General features: G+C 38.9%; 1 protein-coding gene across 6 annotated transcripts in view; it reads left to right on the top strand.

The window, feature by feature from the left end:
- Positions 1 to 22,051, top strand: part of LOC105223411 (sodium- and chloride-dependent GABA transporter 1) — a 66,664-nt gene extending 44,613 nt beyond the window's left edge. For 3 of the 6 annotated variants that reach the window (XM_011201141.4, XM_011201142.4, XM_049458369.1), the window contains exons 3-6: positions 12,616 to 12,847; positions 16,211 to 16,356; positions 16,604 to 16,740; positions 19,246 to 22,051. In XM_011201141.4, coding sequence (XP_011199443.2) covers positions 12,616 to 12,847; positions 16,211 to 16,356; positions 16,604 to 16,740; positions 19,246 to 21,127 — 2,397 coding nt within the window. In that variant the 3' untranslated portion in view covers positions 21,128 to 22,051. Of the gene's footprint in view, positions 1 to 2,936; positions 3,509 to 8,575; positions 9,128 to 12,615; positions 12,848 to 16,210; positions 16,357 to 16,603; positions 16,741 to 19,245 lie in introns of those variants that run through there. The other 3 variants (XM_049458371.1, XM_049458370.1, XM_019989299.3) reach the window with 3 other exon arrangements.
- Positions 22,052 to 22,650: the final 599 nt, after the last annotated feature.

Below are 22,650 nucleotides of genomic sequence, written 5' to 3'. Positions count from 1 at the left end.
AAGTCTTTACATACATACAAACATAATTACAAATTGCTGTGTGAGACGACGGCCTTGCTCCTCCACACCAGCCTGCCTCCCCACTCAGTTGGAAATTCGTTGTTGCAGCGCTGCTCAATGCGCATTTACCGTTGTGTATAGCGGCAGCTTACTTTGCCAACTGTACTTCCTCTTCTTGCTCCATTATAAGTCATTATTTTGTTAGATTAAAAATATCTTTTCTAAAAGTCGTGAGTTGCTGCGTTCGTAGATCCGTGTTCTTAGTGCATAAACAGTTATTACCGAATAAGGTTCTTCCACCACATAAGAGATAATTGTGGGTCCATTAAGGGTAGCATAGCTTACATACATATATGCTTGCGATGAGGTTATGCAATGAGCTCACGCTTACCTTCATAGTGAACCAGCCACATCTAGCTTCAAATCGGGATTTTTAAGTGTAAACTGCTTTCGTACTAGTACCTTTTTGCAAAAAAAAAAAATTTTAGACAAAAATATTAGTCGAAGAGAAAGAAATTGTCGTGCCTTAAAGGGTCTTCATTAAGTGGATATTGACAACAATAGATACCGTTCCCATGATAGACGGATCTACGTAACCGGAACGGACCCGGATTTTTATCAGGCCAAGCACTGTTAACTCGACAGAATTCTGCAGCTACAACAACAACAACAATAGTTATGCGCTCATGATAAATTAACATCACAGTATAGCATGTCTCGTTTATACTCGTAAAAATAAGTTAAAAATCGCGTTTGGAAGGCTGCAGCAGAATCAGTGGATTGTGACCAAGTTGCATCGTGTTGTGTCTTTAATGTTGAAGAGACGCGCTTGGATGCATCGAACATGAAGAATCATTGTTGCAGACATGCAAACGTCGCATTACAACACCTCGATGCACAGTGAAAAATGTTTTGCCAAGAAATTTTAAAGACTTTTAATTCGGTACTTTCAAACTTCCTCAAGACTGCCTAAAGCGATAGATCAATTAATCACACAATTTTATATCTAGATAGATCGACCAAAGGTTAGGTTAGGTTAATCTGGTAAGCCAAAAAGCCACGCGTAGACCAGTTTTGGGCTTTTGCGATACCAGATGGAGTGCAGTTGCTAGGTCCAAGAGAAGTAGTCATCCTTTAGTATGCCTGCACTTGATGCAAATGCAGTGTATTATGCCGTGGGGACCTCATATGTGTACAGCGTAGTCTTGGCTATGCGGGAAAATTGCACAAGAGATGCTCCATTGTTTCCCTGATGCCCTGCTCTAGGCATTTCCATCCCACGAGCATGAGTTGCCACCAGATAGTGACCGGTTAATATTCCCATCATGTTCCTACAGTCTCTTCTATCGAGTGTTAATAGGAATTATTTGTACTTCCATGCTTCTGTCGAGATCGTCGTATATGCAATGTTTAGGTTTCCCAATGTTGATCACATTTTCGGATGTTAGTCGTACTCAATTCTTGGCAATCTCGCTTAGTATTTTATTTCTCTCGATGTCGTTATGGGCTGGCACCCAGTATCAGTAAAGTTGTTTACTTCTGGCAACACTTTGCACTACTGCCCTGCGGTATGAGGTTATTACCTTGATTGCTGATTGGCTGTCTCCGTAGATGTTTACTCTGGAATTGGCTGCAGATGCATTAGAGGCCAGCTCAGCGGCTTCCTCAAGTATATTCCGTCACAACTCCATCGTCTATTTTCGAACATACCTTTACGCCAGCCATCGTTTTCTATATTTTCTTTGAACCTTCTTTCCCAGTTGAAAAGGAATAATTTAACCTTTGATTATGTCAACATTTAATGACGTAATCGAATATTAACTTATAAGAGATGCGCACAAAATATGGATACCATAAGTTGAGTTAGTATTGAGGTCGTACTGGCCGAACACTAGCGCAGTTTATGGCTCTTTTATGATATCCATGCATAAATTATGTTCATATTAGAAAACGAATTAATTTTGTCAAACAATTAAGAAACAATAGTGTCAATTAAGACAGACGTATAGAAAAGGTTTATAGATCCTATCACAAAGTTAGTGTTCTAACATCTTTTCATAAAAATATATGCGATATACATACGTAATAATGCCAGTATTTATGAATGTTGTAAAAATATTGAAAGGGTTTCAGGCAGACTACTTCATCGAAGGTGAAGTACTCGCATAAACTTTCGGTGAGGTAGATCACCATACATTCGGCTCAACCATCCACATTTGATAAAGGCGATGATGCCAGTGAAACGTCGATTACTGAGAGTTCTAAAGCTTTCTTATGAAACATTACAGCACATTTTGGTTTAAGTCGGCTTAACGACCAGATTTCGAACATTTGTGTGTATTAAGTCGGCTCAGAAGGATCCTGTGTAGAAGTGGCAGCTTAAAGTTTTATTTAATTTTAACAGTCCGGGTCAAATTCATCAGCTCTAATATTAACAAAAATTACTTGAAAAAATTACACTAAATAGTCTATGTATCACACTTTTCACCCCCACTGTGTGTGTGCTGGGTAAGAAGCAACAAGATAGTGTATCGCAAAACGGCTAATTATCGAATGTGAAAAGTAAAGGGAAAAACAATAATTGTATGAATGAAAGAAAGCACACACACACATACATTTGTTCGAGCTGTCTGTATAGAGCCAAGGTGTGCATGTGTGAGGCATGATTTTTCATAAATTTACCCGAGACTATTAGACTTGTGGGTAAGAAAGCCAAGCCGGCGGCGCATAGCGAATCTGAGCGTCGGGCAGAGGGGCGCGGTGCTGCGGTCGCAATTGCCAGAAGAGCGGAAACAAAACAGAGCAAAGCGCGAAGAATGCGGAGACCTCGTATATACAAACGTATGTGTGTGTGTGTATGTGTGTTGGAGCGTTGATGCTAAAGTAGAAGCAAGCGATTAGTTGGCCGGCACAGCACGCCAGCCAGCTGAACTAGACAGCCGAGAAGTCGTTTAGTCGGCGGTAGCGTTTCGAACGAGTGACGCAGTGAGCGAGCGAATGAGCAAAGACCGCGATTGTTAATTTTTTCTTTACACTATTGTATTATATTGGAGTTTTATTTATGAAGGCTTCGGGCAACTTTGAGCCACCGCCACCGCCGTCGCGGTGTTAGGCAGCAGTACAACATGTTGCTGGCGTTTGGGGAGCCGAGCCAAGCCAAGTGAGTTTGCTGGTGGCGGTCTGTGTTACCAAAAGTGTAAAGCCGCGTGCCGACTCTCTTGTTTACCGCTGTCTTCAGTTTTCAGCCAGTCAATTAGGGAGAATGCGTGTGCGGTGATTGTTTGTGCTTACACCGACAGACACGACGATCGGGAAATAAATGCGCGCATTGTAACGTGTGTGGCTCGCTGGCTGGCAGTGTGTACGTGCGCAAGTGAACCTACATATGTCGGTGGCACAAGAGCCATTAGTTTTTTGTCTGCCGGGCTTTGGGTCTTCAGCGCTCTTGCATGCGCCGTCAGTACGGTCTTACCCGGTGAGAGCGAGTGTTTGTTGTTCCAGCGACGCGGTAATGTCTGTCAGAGTAAATCTGCGCAAAAAAGCCAATAACAATAATAACAAAAAAATACGTATGAAAATACTTGCTGTGTGTGAAAATTCTAACAAAGAAGTGCTGCGCCGCCATTGAAGGCATTAAAAGCCAGCAAAAAGTGTAGGAAAGAATTCAGCATTTGTGAAGCTCGAAAGCGCACACAAGAAATGAATAAAATTCGGTGAATTTCATAAAGAGTTCTTAATGACAATACGGAAAAAATCGTAAATTAAAATTGCGACTTTGGCTGGCCTCAGGCAAGGAGGCGGCGAGCGCGACGGCTGTGTTGTGGTTCAAAGCGAAAGCAGCGCAATAGTGCAACGGTGACCGTGACAACGACTATACACCTATTGTTGATCAACAGTTATTTGGCAATGATCAGCTGAAAAGCCAAACAGCCACGAAACCGGCTGCGCGGAAAAAGCATCTTGCACTGCGCGGCGACACAACGGACCTTTGCTAGCGTTTCGCTATTGCGACCAGCATCAGGCGTTGCTCAGCCGAAGTGGTGGACAGTTGCGCGTGCTGACGGCATCAGCAACAACAGCGTCTATCAACGCGATCTCCGGCGCGATTTGACGCTAAGCGGAAACACTTTAATTCCAAATATAAACTAGTTCAAATGAAAAAAAAACAAAAAAAAAAATTTAAAAAATATAAAAAATATTCTTTAAACATTTCATTGTTCCAGTTTTTATTTTGCAATGTGTTTGTTTAATTTATTGCGTGTTGTTGTTGTAAGTGTAAGTTCAAATGTCGTGCGCGTACTGACGTCTTGAATTTAATTAACGCTTGTCTAATTCAATTTAATATTGAGAATGGCCCACAAACGCACACACACACACACATGCCCACATTTAGCTACAGTGTGTATGTAAATTGTGTACAAATGTACAAAAACAAATAAAAAATTGAAAATTCTCATTCTAAATGCGCACATGCGATCATACGCGAGTTCTATATCGGCTCTATACAAGCTCAACATTTAGTTAGTGTTTGTTGTTGTGCTGACATTTATGGAATCAGTGCGGCTTTTAAGTCGATAGCTCGGACAAATTGTGTACGCATTCACTATTGCTGTTGTTGTTGTTAAATATTTGCTGATAAGTGCGTAGCGTGTGGCGACGGCTTACGAAAAAGTGCCTTAACGCTAAGCGTGCGCGAAATACATATGCGTGTGTGTGTGTAAATATGTAAAATGGAAATAAAGAGGCAAACCAACTAAATACCTTAAAGCGCCGGTGACTAACTCACGTAACATACCATAAATAACGACTAAAATGGCACTTGACAAATGCGCTTTGCTGGCAGTTGGGAGCCGTTGCGCTCGGCGCACTTATTTTGGCAGTGACTGTGAAGGCTATGAACTGTAAACCGCGCACCCGAAATGGAAATAATCTAATTAAATACAACAAATTGGTTTAAAGTGGTTTTAATTATTTCATGTTTGAGATTTATTTAATATGCGGCGAAATAATGGCGTATAATGAAAATGTTAAGAAAATGAAAATAAACAATAAAGAAATAAGTAAATAATTAATTAAAATTTTCTATAAATGAATTAAATGAATTAACGTGTGTAAAGAAATTGGCAAACATTGCATATGGATAATTTCGGCCACTGAATTGCCAATATATAGTATCACAGAAGTATATGACTTCTTAGACCTTGCTTTTCAGATCAGTGTCGGTTCGAGACAATTTCAGATTCACCATCTCTTAAGCCTATTTTGCCTTAATAACCTGCCTAACTTGCTTATTTGGACACAGCCAAATTTTCAATATAAACCATAACTAGAATGAATCAAAAATGAACAACGAAAATCACTAAAGACCAGTGTATCAATAAATTGCTGTGAAATTATTATTACCTAGGGATCTGGTCACAACAGATCGCATGATTGAAACCAGTAAAACGTATATAGCTTAAATTTCTCATAAGGCTTTTTAATTCCCAGTTCTCTTCCCATAAGACTTTAAAAGCTCTCAGCGGTCACCGCAAAACTATTCCAAGATCGATTTTTGACGAGAAATAACGGTTTATATATACCTACATATGTATGACCAGGTTTTAAGAACTAATTTTAGTCTTGTACTCGGGCCTCGGTCTTATTTTAGTATTATATTTGTATATTTTTTAGCTTTACGGTTAACAGAAAGGACACTTTAGTCCCCCTCTGCATTTTGGTTTCTAGCCAAGAAGCAGCTACTTTAAAGTTCCGATTCTTATGTCCCATTTTCTATTGCAGGTTCTAACTTTCCGCAATATTTGGTTGTTCCTGGCGAACCTCATAAGCCACCTTTTGTTATAATAAACGAACTAACTTAACTATAAAGTCTTAAGGGGATTCCTCATGAAAAAACAGTATTTTTTCAAAAATTTTTCTCATGTAAAAAATAAAATATTTCATTCGAATTTTTTAAATTCTGAAATTTTGGGAAAAAATAGTTTAATATTGCCATCATTTAGACATCAGTAGATATTCTGAATCTTTGAAAAAAATCAGTGTATATTCCATAATCATGGAACGCTCTCAATGATCATTATTTATTATTTATAAAAAGTATAGCTCTCGCATTCCTTTCTGTTCTTCTCCTTACTACTACAAGCAAGGGGAATGTTTAATGTTTCGTTGATGTCACACTAGTCGCGCTATTAATAGAGACGAAATGCAATCTGCATAATTTAATTATTCAAAGAAATAAAACAAAACACAATTTCAAGGACGCAACTGTGAGTATTGTGAGACAAAAAAGAAACGATTTTTGCGAAAAGTCGAACCATAACAAAAACTTAAATGAACTAATCGTATACGTAGTACATGAGCTTGCGACAAATTGAATTTAAATATGAATGCGAAGTGCAACCTTTTTCTCTGTGAAAGCATTAAGATAGCGTATCAAAAAAGAATTAGATGCTTCACTCAAATATATTTCAATTGATCGGGCTCAACAATAAAATACAACGCAAAAATTAATATTTTTGTACACAAATTTTATACAAAAATTAAAATGCAAATCGGATCAATAAAATTAGAATAAGAAAGACAGACAGACCGAAGCTGAACTCGAAGATTTGGCAAATGTTTGATCATGTTAATTCTGTTATATAAAGGGTGCTACTATAAGGCTGAACAGCGAAATGTTTTTCTTTATTAAATTGATGAAGTCATTAATTATGAAATGTTACATCCAAAAGATGTAATTAGCTTTTTGATACTGTTGATAATTGTTTACGTTTGAAAAACTTTAGGAAGCCTGTTGGGAGGAAAAAACTAGAGGTGGCAATACTACCTAAACAGAAGCTACAGTAACCATTATAACGCTGATTTCGATCCAATCCTAGCAGTAGCTGTTTGTGGGCAGCTAGTTCTTAGTGAAGATCATATAAGTTCGAAGATTGAAAAGTTCAGCAGACAAGTTTTCTAGTCGAATAAAAAGTCGATAAAAAAAATTTAAAAATAAAAAGTTATTCTCCCCGATCTGCTGCTTAATAGTTTAAAAGATTACTTAAATTTTAGTTAGCATCAGCGTGAGGGGGCCCAGGGATCCATTGTTCCAAATAGGGATCACATCGCTTCGCTAGCATCCAGCAGCATATTGAACTTTATCAATATTTTGGGGCTAGGTGAGTCTTTGTAGTCTAAGGTCGCGGCACATTCTTCGTTTATAAATCAACCTAGGGGTCACCAATATCTTTCGAGACCAATTGGGAGACCCTGTTCGCTAATAATATATATTCGTAAGCCTACATACTTGTGTACTTATCTATGTATTTTAGTATTGAAAAAGTATTCAAATTGGCAAATTAATTAATTTCCGGTTGTGCCTGTTGTGCTTTTTATAAGAAAGCTAATTTCGGGTTTCGCGGTGCGTGTGTTTTGTTCTGTGCTTCTTTATTCTGGTTTAGGCTTGTTGCCTTTTACATCAAATTTGGCAAATAAAATGGAATGAATGTGTATATAAAAGTGGGTGCGTTCACCATACTCAACAGTCCAAGGCTGGCAAGACACAGGGCACATATGCTACGGATTTATTATTGAAATATATAGTTGCATGGAAGCTTCAGTGCTTACTTATGCCACGCTGTAAAACGAATTTGAACCACAATGCTAATGATTTGATAGTTTAGTCTGCAGTACCGAGTTAACGGTGTTATCAAAGAACGAGTATAAGCGTTTTGTGGCAGGAGGACCACCTTTTTATGAAGTGGAAGTTCGATTTTTTATTGATAGGGCTGATTTCCATAGAAGATTGGAGTAAGCTGTAGAACCTTTTGTAAGCAGAAAAATTAGAGGTGATCGTTATTGGAAAAATTTGTTCTTTTTTCTAGTTTCATGAATTATTAATTGATTCGAAATAACACAGAATAAAATTCTTTAAAAAAAACTTGTATTTGCACTAACTGCTTGAGCAAGTTGCCAAAAGTTGAATTTATGCATAAAATACTTTAATTTAAGCGGATATTATTATCTTTCGTCATTGCCAAATATTTAAAATGGACAAGATTTGTCATTATTAGCAAATTTGATTTCTCATTGACGCAGATTTTTACATTTTTTTTTTGTTTTTTTTTTTGTTGCTGCTAAATCAAATTCATAAAATCCCACACGGAAGCAAATCCAAAGCGCGTTCATTAGTTGTAAAAAAATGTAATGAAACGTCGATCAAATTCACCAAAACGAAATCGCTAATGAGCACAACAACAACTTAAGATTTAATACAAACACACATACACATATGAACACTCGTCACTTAGTACACGCGGGAATTATTGATTGCGCATGCCTAGCGACTTTGTTGCAGGTGCTAATTGCGCTTGGCCCGCCAGCAGGTTGAGCGCGCCTGTTCACTGAATATTTGGGCTACGCATGCGCCAAATGGTGTACAAGCAAACACAAATATTAAAAGAAAACCACCAAAATATTTTCAGTTTTTTGTCGTTAACTTATGGTCATTACGTATGCAAGCAGCCATCGAAGTGATGTAAGAAAGTGAAGTGAATGCAATAAAATAAAGAAAAAATGATAAAAAAAAAAAAAATATTAAAAATAAATAAATAAAATAAAAAAGAAGAATTACAGCGAAATACAAACAATAATTTTCACAAAAAATACAAATACTTGAGTTATTTGAAAGTCTTGACGAAATAATTAATATTTTCAGCAGCGCTAACATGTGAAATTCGAAAAGTAGAAACAAAAACAAAAACACACGCAAAAGTAATAATAATAATCGCAATAACAATAACAATAAAAGAAACATTAAGCGTCCAAGGCATGATAGCGCCCTTACTTTCACCTGTATGGCGACCTTTTACAACGGAAAATATTGCCAAAAACAAAGTGTCGAAACGTGATATCGAAACTTAATTAAGGAAAATAAAAGTCCCCTCAAGCTCTCTTTGGGTGTTCATCGAAGCGAGGCTGGCGTTTGTTTTGCCCGAAGCGCCGAGTAATGCAAGAAAATGACAAATTCTTCTGCGCATACAAACGCTACAAAATCTGCCCCAAGATGGAGATACCAACAACAAAGTATCTAGCAGATTACTTATACGTCGTGCATGAGGATGTGCCATTCCGTTATTATCGCAAAGTGAGTGTGTTGGTGTGGCGAGTGCATTAACTGTTAACTCTACTTATTAAGATTATAACTGTTATTTATTGCATTAAATTTTCATTATCACTTCACGAAGCCCACGCAAGTTCGTATTACGAGTTCGCTTCGTGTGGATGTAGTAGTGCGTGTTTCGTGTTCATTCGAAATATAAAAACTTTTGCTCTTCTTTAATATCATTACAACATTTAAAGTGCTTTAAGTAATAAAAATTAAATATTTTTATTCAATAAAATACTTTACTCTATTGCGTAACATGAAAGGTAGAATAATTTAAGGATAGTATCCAAAGAAGTTTGGTAATGTGAATGTGTCAAATTCGAGTACTATTCTACGTCTTCAAAATGGAGGTATTCACAAATATATTAGCTAAGGTTAGGTTAATCTGGTAGACCAATAAGCTACGCATATAGCAGTTTTGGTGGAGTTCAGTTAATAGATCTAAGAGGTGTAGTCATAGTTTAAGATGCCAGCGCTTGAGGCGATTTTAAACAGACTCTGCAGCCTTACTCTCGATAGTTCCTCCAGTGTATCATACTGTAGGGACCCCAGATGCTTACAGCCAATGCGGGACAAGTGCACAAGAGATGCTCCATTGTTTCCCAGGTGCCTTGCTCCAAGCATTTCCTGCAGTCTATCGATCTGTCAGCCCCATCTTACGGGCGTGTGTCGTCAGCAGTCAGTATTCCCATCATGTTGCTAAAGTCACTTCTATCGTACATCTTTCTTGGCAATATCATCCACTATTTCATTACCCTCGATGTCTTTGTGGCCTGGCACCCAGTAGAAGTGAAGTTGCTTACTTCTGGCAACATTTTCCATTGCTGTCCTGCTTCACAAGACACTTCTGGCCGATATGCGATACGAGGTTACTGCCTAGGCTGTCTACGTAGATGTTGATGTTCTTTCCTTTTCTTTCCTTGTCGTACAGAGCTTTTTATACCTATCTATATTGGGTCTATAGCTATATTCATGCGACTTGTCAAGATATGACATTACTTCATCATTCGAATATGCGTTGGAAAACTACTGTCCTTTCCAAATATATTATACGTCATTTATTTGAAGCGTAAACAACAAAATTTCTTTTTTCATTCACTGTGAGCTTTGTGCCTCAAAAAGGGACTGAAAGCATGAGTGATCTTAGGGAGTTACTCAAGCAGTTATTTCAAAAATCATCTGAATACATTCAAAAGCAAGGAAATCGGGTGCCATTTGAGTTGAAGCGAAGATACGATGAAAGAAGATTTTTCATGTCAGAAACGCCGTCAAAATTAAAAAAAAAGTGCCGCACGAAGGTTACTATGGATTTTGCGGTAAAATTTCATTATTTGTTATTTCTAACTTTACATCAAAGAAAAGCTTTGCAAAAGGCTGTAACACTCCACAATAGTGTAAACGGGTCTTCCTAATTCGTCAGTCTACTTTTCACACAATTTATGCATATACACTGACACACATACACATTGATTGCAGTTTTTGTACCCTTTTGTTGACTGATGGTTAATAAATGATAGCGAGCACTATTGGATTACCGTGTTCGGTTCATTTCACTTGAAGTCATTGACAGCAAATCGTTTGCCTTTCTGTTAGCGAATTGTTGCAAATGCAATGCCTGGGAAGAGAATGTCAAATAAGTAACGGTAATATAATGGAGGAGCAACCAGAGGTGTTGTTTGCAGTGCACACATACATATTTTCCTACATCGGTGTCTAAGAAAAAATTTTGTATGCTCGTCGATACGATTACAATGCCGTTACAAACCTGTGAATAATTGTCTTTCAATGCTTTGAAGTGCTCAATTGATTGCTTCGACACAGAGATGTGCGAAAATAATAATAATTCGACAAATGGAGGTCGCTGGCAGTGATCTCTTGAATGGCATCGGGAAGACATAAAAAGTGGGAAATAACACTTTTTATTTAGAGTAGTGTGTAGAAGACTAGTGTCTCTGAAAGTCACACCAACCTAGACAAAAAATATTTCGGCGAATGAGTTTTTGCGCGAAATTTAATTTCAGAAGTCTTACTATTTTTTGCCCACAATAACTTGTCGATATGCTATTTTCTTTAATAAACCTATAAATAAAGTAACAATTAATTAAAATTAGCTAAATTACACTGGTTCTTATTTATCAAAATCGAAAAATTCATTTCGGCCCATTATTTTTCCCAAATACACTTAACGGGTGTTTCAGTTTGGTATTTTCATTGTTAGCCGCTTCACTTGCCTCCCTCACTTCGTTTTACTGCTTTTAGTCTTCTGTTAATTGCTTTTTTGCACATTTAGCTGCTAATAAGCCGTTTTGCATAACATTATTGTTGTTTGTGTTCTGCTACTTGTATGGTAACTCGCTTCAGTTTATTGCGAATTTCGTAAGCCGATTCTAACAAGTTTTGCTAAGTGCAATTTTAGCCCTCCAGTAGTCGTGTGCAGTAAATATCGGTTGTTGTTGGTGTTATTGTTCTGTTTTATTTTTGCTTTTTAGTCTAGCGGTGATTTTATTTGTCTTTTTGCGCGTTTCAAATTCTTCTCAAGTCGCCTGATTTCCATACATACATATATACATATGTATATAATTATAGGTGCATAAGTTGGTGTGAAAGTATTTTCACGCCTTTGTTGATGAGCTGCTTTTAATTATTTTGTAATATCATTCATTCGCAGCGCTGTCACTTTCTTTGTGGCGCGCTGAAAGCTGCTAAATTTGTGTAAACGCTCGCTCATGCTAAAGTAGTCTGCAATTTCTTAAGCATTTCTTTTCACATTCTTTTAAGCGTTTCCCTCGACATTTAGTTGCATTTACATTTATTTAGTGGCACAGATGGCTCCCTTCACCCATCTTTCGGTTGCGCGTGTAGCTGAAGACTTTCAGCGTCGACGCGGTTTAAACCGCAAAACTTTCAATTTCTCCCCAACTTAATACTTAATGCGGGCTCACATGCGGGCACTGCGTGGATTTGCTCTTCTTGATTACAGCAATTACCTTAGTTGGTGTTACTTTTATTGGCGCAGTTATGCCTGCTGCTTGTTGTCATTGCATGCACTGTGGGCCAGAACGACATAAATTCATTTGTCAATATGAAACTGGAAAAATGTGATTGTGTTTTATGCAATAAGTAGTCATAAAAGTCAAACCAAGTTCCTTTGCGAAAGTCTTTATATAAATAAGGTTATTAAATTGGGTTTTAAGTTCGATGCCTTTGCGATAAACTTCTTTGATTGGGGAAGTAAACTACACAAGAAAAAGAGTGCTTTTCATCAATTTTCTATGAACGCTCTTTAAGACTTTGTGTTGCAGACCAAATAACCGTAATCTTTACTTTGTAAAGCTTTTTTACAATGAACCAGCAAAACAGCAAACAGTTGACTTATAATTTTTACTCGAATATTTTATGTCCATTGATTATAAAAAATATGTAAACACTTTATATAATTGCTTTTTTCACCGTCTCTTCTTTTTCAGACAAAATGCTCGATATTTCGTGGGCTCGTGCTGTGCATCTGCTTAAACGTCACCTACGCCAACATCGTGCGTTTCCCGAGAGAACTGGACAAATACGGTTCGTCGTATTTGATACCATACATAACACTATTGTTTCTAGTCGGCTTGCCAATTATCTTATTGGAGATATCAGTGGGACAGTTTTTGGGCCAAAGTGCAGCGCACACCTGGACCGCCTCGCCCATATTTAAAGGTAAGTGAGAGAATACTCATAAAAAGCCAACACTAACGAAATTAGTTAAATGTTTATGCGTGTGTGTTAAATTTGGAGTTATACGTGAGCGTGCAAGATTGAGTGGGTATAAATTGCTAATGATGAAACGAGCCAAAATCAATTTAAATTCATTAACACCGCGTCGTGGAAATGAAATTTGAATATTTGACCGTGCATGGCCAATATTTTGAGGCATAACAGGTGCCTATGGCGTAGAAAATTGCTGTGCAGATGTTTTAATTCTATATTGAACTGATATGGTATTATATTGCTGTTAAACCTTATGTGTGTTGAAGTACAGATTGTCCAAAATTATTTAAAAGGGAAACCGGTTAATCGTAAGGTGTTTCAATAATTCCCTGCTTTTATGTTACATATTTTTAGCAAAGACAAAGCATGCAAAAATTGGCTGCAAGGGCTATAATTAAATAGGGAGACGTTAAAATTGAAGAATTAACGTTAATTTTAATAAATAAGTGACGAATTAACGTCACTAATAATTAAAGCCATATGTGTGTACATGCTGGGGAACGAAAAATATAGCTAAGCGGCAACCTTAATTTCCGTTATATCAAATCAGTCGTTAATTGTTAGCCTAAAAGTATGCAACGATTTCTACCAAAGCGCTATTTATCAACAGGGTTGCTGCTTTCCGTGCTTTGTGTAGTTTGAAGTGATTTTCCGGTGTGGTGAATACACACACATTTGCAGTAATGTTAAATTCATGTGTGATGATGACTGTGGGCTTATGTGCATTTATCACAGGTAAATATAGGGCACCAATAGGGAAAGCAAACGACGCCATATTTTTCCCGCTCTTTTGGCATTTCTCTTCAATAAGGTTTGGAAAAATATACGATCCAACAAGAAGTGGAATATTTATACTCTGAACAGGGTATATTAAGTTTGCCACGAAGTTTGTAACACCCAGAAGGAAGCATCGGAGACCCTATAAAGTATGTCTATAAATGATCAGTATGTTGAGCTGAGTCGATTTAGCCATGTCCGTCTGTCTGTCTGTCTGTATACATATATACGAACTAGTCCTTCAGATTTTAAGATATTGTTTTGAAATTTTGCAAACGTAATTCTCTCATCAAGAAGCTGCTTATTTGTCGCTGCACAAATCAGCGACGATTGATGAATATCAGTATCGGCGCTCTTATTGAAAACCCCGTTATAAAGTCTCACTTTTTTTTCAAATTTGTATCTATCACTATTTCTTAAATGTGTGTATGTATATTGGATGAAAAATTTTTTTCTCTAATAACTTTAACTCGGCTCACTATTCGGCAACAGTGCATCCATATGTTGATAGATATACATACATATGTATGTGGGCACACAGCCGATGGAGCACTTCGTTTCATTTGAAGCTCCGCCAGCAACAGCAACTCGCCTCGGCAGCAAGAGCATTCGGCTAGCTTGCACAGCGAACACACACGTCCACGCACCCTGGCAGCCATGCAGTGCGCATGCAACAGCTGCAAAGAGTGGGCGGCAGTTGCAAGCAGGACACAGCATGCAAGGACCAAAACATCCGCACCCAATCCACTGGGGGAGTCCGCCCAACGCTAGCCACCCACTGGACTCCAATCAGATGCTGTCCCGATTTTCATTGCTGTTGCAACCTGACTGCAATTCGCGGATGTCTTTTCCTTGCAACGCAGCACAAATAGGACATCCATACGCTCTGCTGTCGGGCGGTCTGGTGTTCCGCAGTACACAACGGTTGGGCACAACCCGTTTCAAAATTGTGCCACCTAACTAACAACAACAAACTAACTAACAAAAACAACTGAGTAACTACTAAAACAAACTGAATACTGAAAACTGGCAATTAAAATGAAATGAATTTAACATTACATACAAACAGACATATATGCAAACTTTCGTCACAACTAAAATGGAAAATGATTTACAGTTGAAAATGACACACAAAGCAAAGCAAAAATTGAATCTGACTCTTAAGGCAAAATCTCCATTGTGGGCAAACGATATATAAACGAACCGTTACAGATACATAAAAATCAATGAATAATTTGCGCAAAAGCAAACCCAATCAGATTTAAACAGATGCAAAAAGCAAATACGAATACGAAAGCCAACGTGCAAATATGGAAATTCAACTTCAAAAATACCAGGAAACGCATATAGTAACTCTAAAAATCGCAAAATCGCATCCGTGTGTCCCGTTTGTGTAAAAACGAAAGTCCAGATTCGCTGTCGTGCCGGCAATTGTTGACGCTGCTCGCAACAACAACGGCAACAACCCACACACAGATGACAGCAATAGCTGACGCTGCAGTTGTGGTTGTATGCCCGAGAGTTGTTGCGAGTTAGCGGAGAGAAAAACGAGGGAACGAGAGCATCTCCCGGTAGAGAGGAGAGCGCAAAGGGCCAAAGCGACGGCGGTATGGATCTGCAAAAATTAAAACCAATAGATGTTTGAGAATAAATTCTAGCAAAACGAAACGAAAAAAATACCAACTAAAATGGCAAGATGAAAAAACTACTTAACAAAAACACACACAAAGAAGCTGCACGAAAACGAAGCAAATAATAAATACTTGGCAAACTGCCGGAACACAATCTGGTGATCGCCCTTTTTTCGAAAGTGTGAACAGCAAATTCAGAACTAAATTCCTTCGTTCTTAGATCCCTTATTTTGAGTGAAATTTTAATAAACCCTTAAAATAAAGAAAATTGAAATCACTTTTATCAAGTTTTCTGCTAAGAGAATCAAAATGGTTGAAATATTTCAACAACATATTGGGTAGTCGAAAAAGTCTTTTCGCATTTCTAAACAAACTTCATTTTTTTTGTATTTATAATGAACTCTAATGAATGAAAATATGTACCACTGTGGTCGACCACTTTTTTCTCGATTGCTTGCCTCAATCTCATCAGTTGTTGACAGTAAAATGTAGAATCAATCGTTCGACCAGGCTGGAGCAGTTCATAGTGAATGTTTCCTTTCCAATACCACCAAACACTCAGCATTACCTTTCGAGGCGTCAATCCTAGCTTTACGGTCATTTGTTGAGCCTCAACACGCTTGGATCATGATCTTTTTCGTATATTATTGTTGTATTTGATCAACTTTTCGTCTCTTGTTACCATTCGCTTCAGAAATTGTTCAATTTCATTTCGTTTCAGCAAAGAATCGCAGATGTTAACTCGGTCCATTAAGCTTTTCGCCGAGAATTTATGTGGTACCAACCAGCGCCAGCTTTTTTGCATAGTGTCTTATTTATTATTGTAGTATATGCGTTTGAAATCTTTTCTGATCCAAACAATAGTACTCATTGCTTTTGTGCTCTTCTCTATTCTCTTCCACAGGCGCCTGCATCATCAGCCGCTTCGCTTCATGGCTGTCGACGATTTGGGTATCGCTGCAAGCGGTCTTGGCGGTGGCCTACATCGGCATGTTCATCGTCAATACGCTGCCTTTTCGGGAGTGTGTGGGCAACGTGAAGATGGCGCTGGTAAGTTGTTGTTGCTGTAGTATCACATATTGTAGCCAGCATGTTGCTGGCACGCTGCCGCCTTAAATGGGCGCGCGCTGGTTGCGACCGTGACTAATTGTGCGAACAAATCATTTCTGGCTGCAGCGGTGATTAATTGACCATTTCACCTATTTATTGGATTTTTATTACGGTTATTTGCGCACGTTTGCGGTTAATATTAAGTTTGGTTTAATTTGTTGTTCTGTTCTTTCTCACAATCATTCAGAATGGCTACACAGTGACGGGCAACAGCGGGCAAGAATGCTTGCAGCGTACATTCTTAACGCCGTTCTGGGAGAATCCCATGTATTTCGGCATGCTGGCCGTTGGACTCATCGGAATTTGGATTGTGGTCATGTTGTGGTGAGTATTTTGTTAGTGAAACGTAAATTAATTGCTTATTTAACTTAACTAATTGATGACTGCCAAAATGTCATGCCGGCGACTGAGAGGAAAAAGAACTAAAGCTTTTTTGTTGGCATTTGTTTAGATCCATGCTCTAATTGATTAGGTGTGTTGAAATGTGCAGTTAAATAGCCATTAATAACAGGAAAAAGAGAGTGATTGCTTTTGCTTTCTGCGCTGACGTTTCAATTATATAAAAGTCAGCGCACCTGCGATCAAAGTTTGGCATTTTTTCATTTAGGCGAAGATCAGTATTATTTCAATTGCTGTAGGCAAGCAGTGAGTTATTCCAATTCCGCCAAAAAATTCTGTCATAATATGCTCTGAACGAGTCCGAGGTGTATTGGTATTAGCTCTGCCAAACCAGCTAGGATCGATCATGAGAGAGCTCAATTTGCAATTTCAACGATTAGCAAACAATAGATGGAAAAATGTAACTAAACAGTTATGGCCAACATATGACAAGAAAAGAACTAACGATATATGAAATAGGTCCAAAAAAAGTATTTAAAGACTAACTGTTACCATAACAGGCATTAGCCATTTGGAGAACATGCGTCTAAAATGGGTATGCCCTACAACATCATCTGAAACAATTTTTGATTTTCTCTCTGAATGCCCAACTCTAACGCAGATCCGACGTAGAACACTTGGAATCCATCAAGCACCGAACCTTGAATGGTTGCCTACAATAAGGTCAACGACTAGTGCATCAAAATGGCACAGCTAGTGCTAGTTGAGCCCGAAATGGAACAGAGCGACACCTACCTACCATTCTCTGGACTATTTTCAACCAAAACTTTAATCTAAAAAAACTACTCTCCAGTACACAAATTAAGAAAACGTGTGCCACCTTATGGCCAGAAATTGTCAAAATTAGTCCAAAACTATTCAAGCTCCCGATACCGAATATGACAACCCAATCGGCCAATCTTTGTGTTCTCGAGTATACCAGAGTCCGTTTTCGTCGAACAATAAAGTTGAACTCATGTTTTAATAATCTTCTTCTTCTTTATTGACGCGGCTAAGCCGAGTTTACAACAGCACGTCAGTCATTTCTCCTTTTCGCTGTTTGGCGCCAATTGGAGATGCCAAGTGTATGTTCCTCTGCTTCCCTCAACGGGTTCTGCGTGGAATACTTTCAAAGCTGGAGTGTTTTCATCCATTAGGATGACATGACCTAGCCAGCGTAGCCGCTATTTTTTAATTCGCTGAACTATCTCAATGTCGTCGTATATCTCATACAGCTCATCGCTCCATCGAATACAATATTCGCCATGACCAACACGCAAAGGACCATAAATCCTCCGCAGAACCTTTCTCTCGAAAACCCGTAACTGACTTATCAGATGATGTTATTGTCCATGCCCTTGCACCATATAGTAGGACGTGTTACTTATAGAGTTTGATTCTTTGTTCTGACTACGACGACTGTTTGATGACTGGAAATATTTCGTCTTGCCGTCGTTCACTACCGGAACCGTTTGCTTCGCTTCTCTTTCTAGTCTGGAGAAGGCAGAACTACGGCGTGGTTGTTGCGGCCTATGATATCAATATCATCGGCGTACGCCAGCAGCTGTACACTCTTATAGAAGATTGTGCCCTTCTTGACTTGTTAATTTTTTTTAATTTTTCTATTAGTAAGGCATTTTTTGCGAGCAGACAGAGTAATTGATAGTTATGCAAATCACTTAGTTAGACATGAATATACTTTAAATAATCAAATGTAACATCAATTTACACGCAAATAAATTTACATTTTTAGTGTTATTCTAGTCACCCTTACACACACGCGCACATTCATAGACATACACTCAGCAAGTCATTTGCACATTTTATTGATACATCCGCATAATCTTTCATCTTAATTTGGATATTCTCAGCTAATATTTTATATAAATGTTTTTTTTTTTGTTTCTTTTTGACATAAGTCTTGTTAAATTTTATAAATCCGCGGCTATTTAACTGCTTTTCTATTTTTAAAAATTATTTAAATTTGTTGCTTTTCACACGCCTGCGTCCATGGTTTGTGTCACTTTGGTGAATTCTTCTTTTCATTGTCTCAATTGGTTGGCCAATTCTCTTTCTGTTTTCTGTCAGTCAAATTAAAAATCAAATAAAACATAAAAATTATGCTTTTACCGCAAACACAATTCAATGATTTTTTTTTTATTATTTAATTACGTTTTAATTACAAACTTGTTTGTTGTTCGAATTTGACATTAATTTATGTTTTCATCTGACGTCATAAGCCATTCTTCATTTGTGGCTTAAGTAACAACCGATCAAAACAAACATATGTATATGTAGCTGACATTTAACCTTAGCAACTTGTCGCTCAGAATGTTTCTTGATTGATATTGAAAGTGCGTACATAAACACATCAAACTTTAACCTTTGTCTATATGTATATGAAACTTCAATTAATAGTTTTTTAATTCTTTGTCATTTCTATTCCCACAGCACGCACAATGGCCGCTTCCTGCGTCGCAGCCTCTTCTTCTTCGGCATACTGGGCTTTCTGCTGCTGTGTTGCCTCACCGGCTGGGAAGTGCACAACTCGTTCCAGCGTTCCTACTTTCCCGAGCTCTGGCCGTTCGATTCGACGTTACTCATGGACTCCAACATCTGGTTCAACGCATTGATGCAGGTACTCTTCGCCACTAACTGCGGCTTTGGCGCTTTGCCCGCAGTCACTGGGAAATTTCTGTACAAAGGCGATGCCGTGCGCACATCAATCGTTTATCTATGCTTCAACTTGCTGGTGAATGCTATTGCTGTCACCTTATTTATGGTACAATTCGACCTCTCGGCGAATAGTGGATCCATGATTGAGGAGCTCAAGCCACTCACAGCTGTCTACGATCGCGTCATGTACGATCGCCCAAGCAACGAGCTCATCGCACGCATTATACCCGTACTAATTTATGCGTTGATTGTTATTTCCGCTATTGTGGCAATGACGGTGTCCATCTACACGGTCACACGGTTGGTGCCGCGCCATCCAAATTACGTCATCAGCTTGGTGGCGCTCGTAATGACGATCATATCGCTGGCCGCGCCGAAATTCATAATTGCGCGCATTTTGGATACGCGTATCGTGGGCACAATCTTAATTACGGCGCTTGTCTTCGAATTGATTGCGATCAGTTGGATTTATGGCGTCAAGAATATCTACACTGATTTGGAATTCTCTATCGGGCGACCGATCTTCAAAGGCTGGATGTGGCTGTGGTGCGTTTGCCCAGCCATACTCACCGCGTTGTTGGTGTGGTGGTGTTCGGACGACGATCAGTACGATCTGCTGGCGGAGTACGTACCACGTTGGGCACCCATTCTACTAGCGCTAGCAGTAATCTTCATAATAGCTTGTGTGCAGATATTCCGTCAAGTTGAGTACAATTTCTTCGGCATGATCTGCGAGGCCTCCAAATCGGCGAAGGAGTGGGGACCAACCGATCCCTTGGCACGCCATGCCTGGAAGCAATGGCGTTCGGTATGTCAAGATACAGGGCGGCGTGATTTCACGCTACGCCGACGTGGTACCCGCGACTACACGCACTCCATCAAGAAGGGACAATATTCCAGCTCCAGTAAATATGCGAACGGTCACGCCGCGCAGCAGAACTGGAAGCAATCTACCACCGGCAACAGTTCGCCTAACTATAGTGGCTCAATGTTCGGTGATTCCGCCATTGAGGAAGACATTAGCGTCGATAAGTTTCCTGGTGTTTCGCAACAGTTTATGCCTTTCCAGAACAGTGATGGCAAGCCGTTGCGTTATTCAAATCGCTCACGCGCCCAGCCACAACAACGTTCCAATGCGCAGCAACAACAACAACCACAGCAACAGTATATGGATCAACACAGACAATACCAGAATCAACAGCTTGACGACGAGCCACTGCCTAGCCCGCCACCGCCACCGCCAAGCCACGTGCACGCCATGCGTGCGCACAACGCGAACGCCGAGAAGCATCGTGAGATAGTCTATATACGCAGACTTTCTGAGGATGGCCGCCATGCGACGCGCATCGAAATAACACCCTCCAACGAGTCCATCACATACGGCAGCTCGAATGCCATCACAGCCAATGGCGGCGCGCGCAACCCGATGAGCCGAGTCGGTGCAAGTGGCCCACACGGCGCTGCTTACGTGAAGCGCTCCTCCAGCACCAGCATGGCCGAACACAACCGACACTCGATCGTGAGTGTGGGCGGCGGTGGCCTCGTAGCAGGTGTCGCTGGCGCCAAACTGCCACCCCACAACGCGAATGGCAGCGCCGATCACATATGCTGGCGGAAGTTCACGGTGAATCCGCAGGAGTACTCCACGGAGCTGTGAGCCCCAAACACATTTGCTGCTACGACGAAGCATCGGCATAAAAATATTTAATAAACACCCACAACAAAAGACTTTTCCGTACCCAAGACAAATTCGTTATAAAAATTACTTTGTAGTTATTGTAGTAATGCATTAGTAATAATCAGACATGTAATAGTTGTAGTTGTAGTAGTGTAATATAAACACCTAGACAATTCCAAATTGAATTCCAATGCTTGTCGCAGAGTACTAATCTCGCTTTTAATTAAGGTCAATTGAAAACAAAAACAAAAAACTTTGTAAATATTTAACCAAACTAAAATTAATGAATTGATATTTTGTATAAGCTTTAACTGCAGAGTTCAGATTAAAACGACTAACACGAGTAGCATAAGTAATTAAAGTTAACGAATGAAAATCTCTTTAAACATAGATAATCTTAAGAAAAGGGCGGTTGAAGGCGTGAGCGCTGCCGAGGGACTATAAGAAATAAATAACTGTTGACCAAAACTAAAGAGGAATTGTGTTTATCCGCAAAAGAGATACGAAAGTAGAGAATGTAAGATTAAGGCATGAATTTAACGTATGTAGTAGGAACATTAGCTTCGGAGCGCGCAAAAGTATGCAACGCAAACAATTAAAAGCCATATTTAAAGCGCGACTGAATTATTTAGAGTCACGAAGTTAAGGCTCGAGTAGCAAAAATTGTTAATCGAAATTAAGTCACATGTTTGTAACCGAGAATGAGTTTTATTAACAAATAATAGTTATGAACTGTTAAAGTGAGCCCGCGTCTAACAACCGCATCTTGAATTTATAGGTTTGCGTGAAGCTGGTAGCCGCACTTCTGTTGGCTGCGCAAACTAAAGAATGCAACGAAAAATAATATTAGGAATTATACTAAAATTGAGTAAATAAAATCAAATGAAAGACATTGGAAACAAATGTGCCAAAAGCCTTTTAATATGTTGCAGGAATGTCGGTAAGTATGAAACGCTCGCCTAAACATACAAATACACGAGTATATATAGTTGTGTTTAAACACTTTGTAGTTTGAATCTTCGTTTTTATAATTTGCTTTGCTATTCTATTGCTAACTAGTTATGCCTGCCACGATGTGAAAATAAATATATTTCCGGTTTTTCGATACACATGCATAATTAAATTGTGCACTCTAGCCATACAACCATTAACACCAAACGAAGATTTTGACTTTTAGTGCAATTTATTCAATGAAATGAAAGCTATTTAAAGGGTGATCAATTTGGAGGTTCCCTACTTTTTTAAGGAAAAAATACAGAAACTTCAAATTTGATAAGGAATGTTTACTCATTCGAAAGAAAATTCTTTGGCTTTTATTTTTTGAAGATTATCGCTATCACATGGTTCATCTGTTGAGACCAATTTTCAGTGATTCATTCGAGATTTTCGACTGGTAACTGGCGAATGACACGGGTGATGTTTTGCTCCAAGGTTTGAATAGAAGCGGGATTGTCCGCATAGATTATAGAATTTATATACTCTCACAGGAAAAAGTCTAACGT

The sequence above is a fragment of the Bactrocera dorsalis genome, chromosome 5, assembly GCF_023373825.1.
Source record: "Bactrocera dorsalis isolate Fly_Bdor chromosome 5, ASM2337382v1, whole genome shotgun sequence".
Classification (NCBI taxonomy): Eukaryota; Metazoa; Arthropoda; class Insecta; order Diptera; family Tephritidae; genus Bactrocera; species Bactrocera dorsalis.
This window is presented reverse-complemented; position numbering and strand designations above follow the sequence as displayed.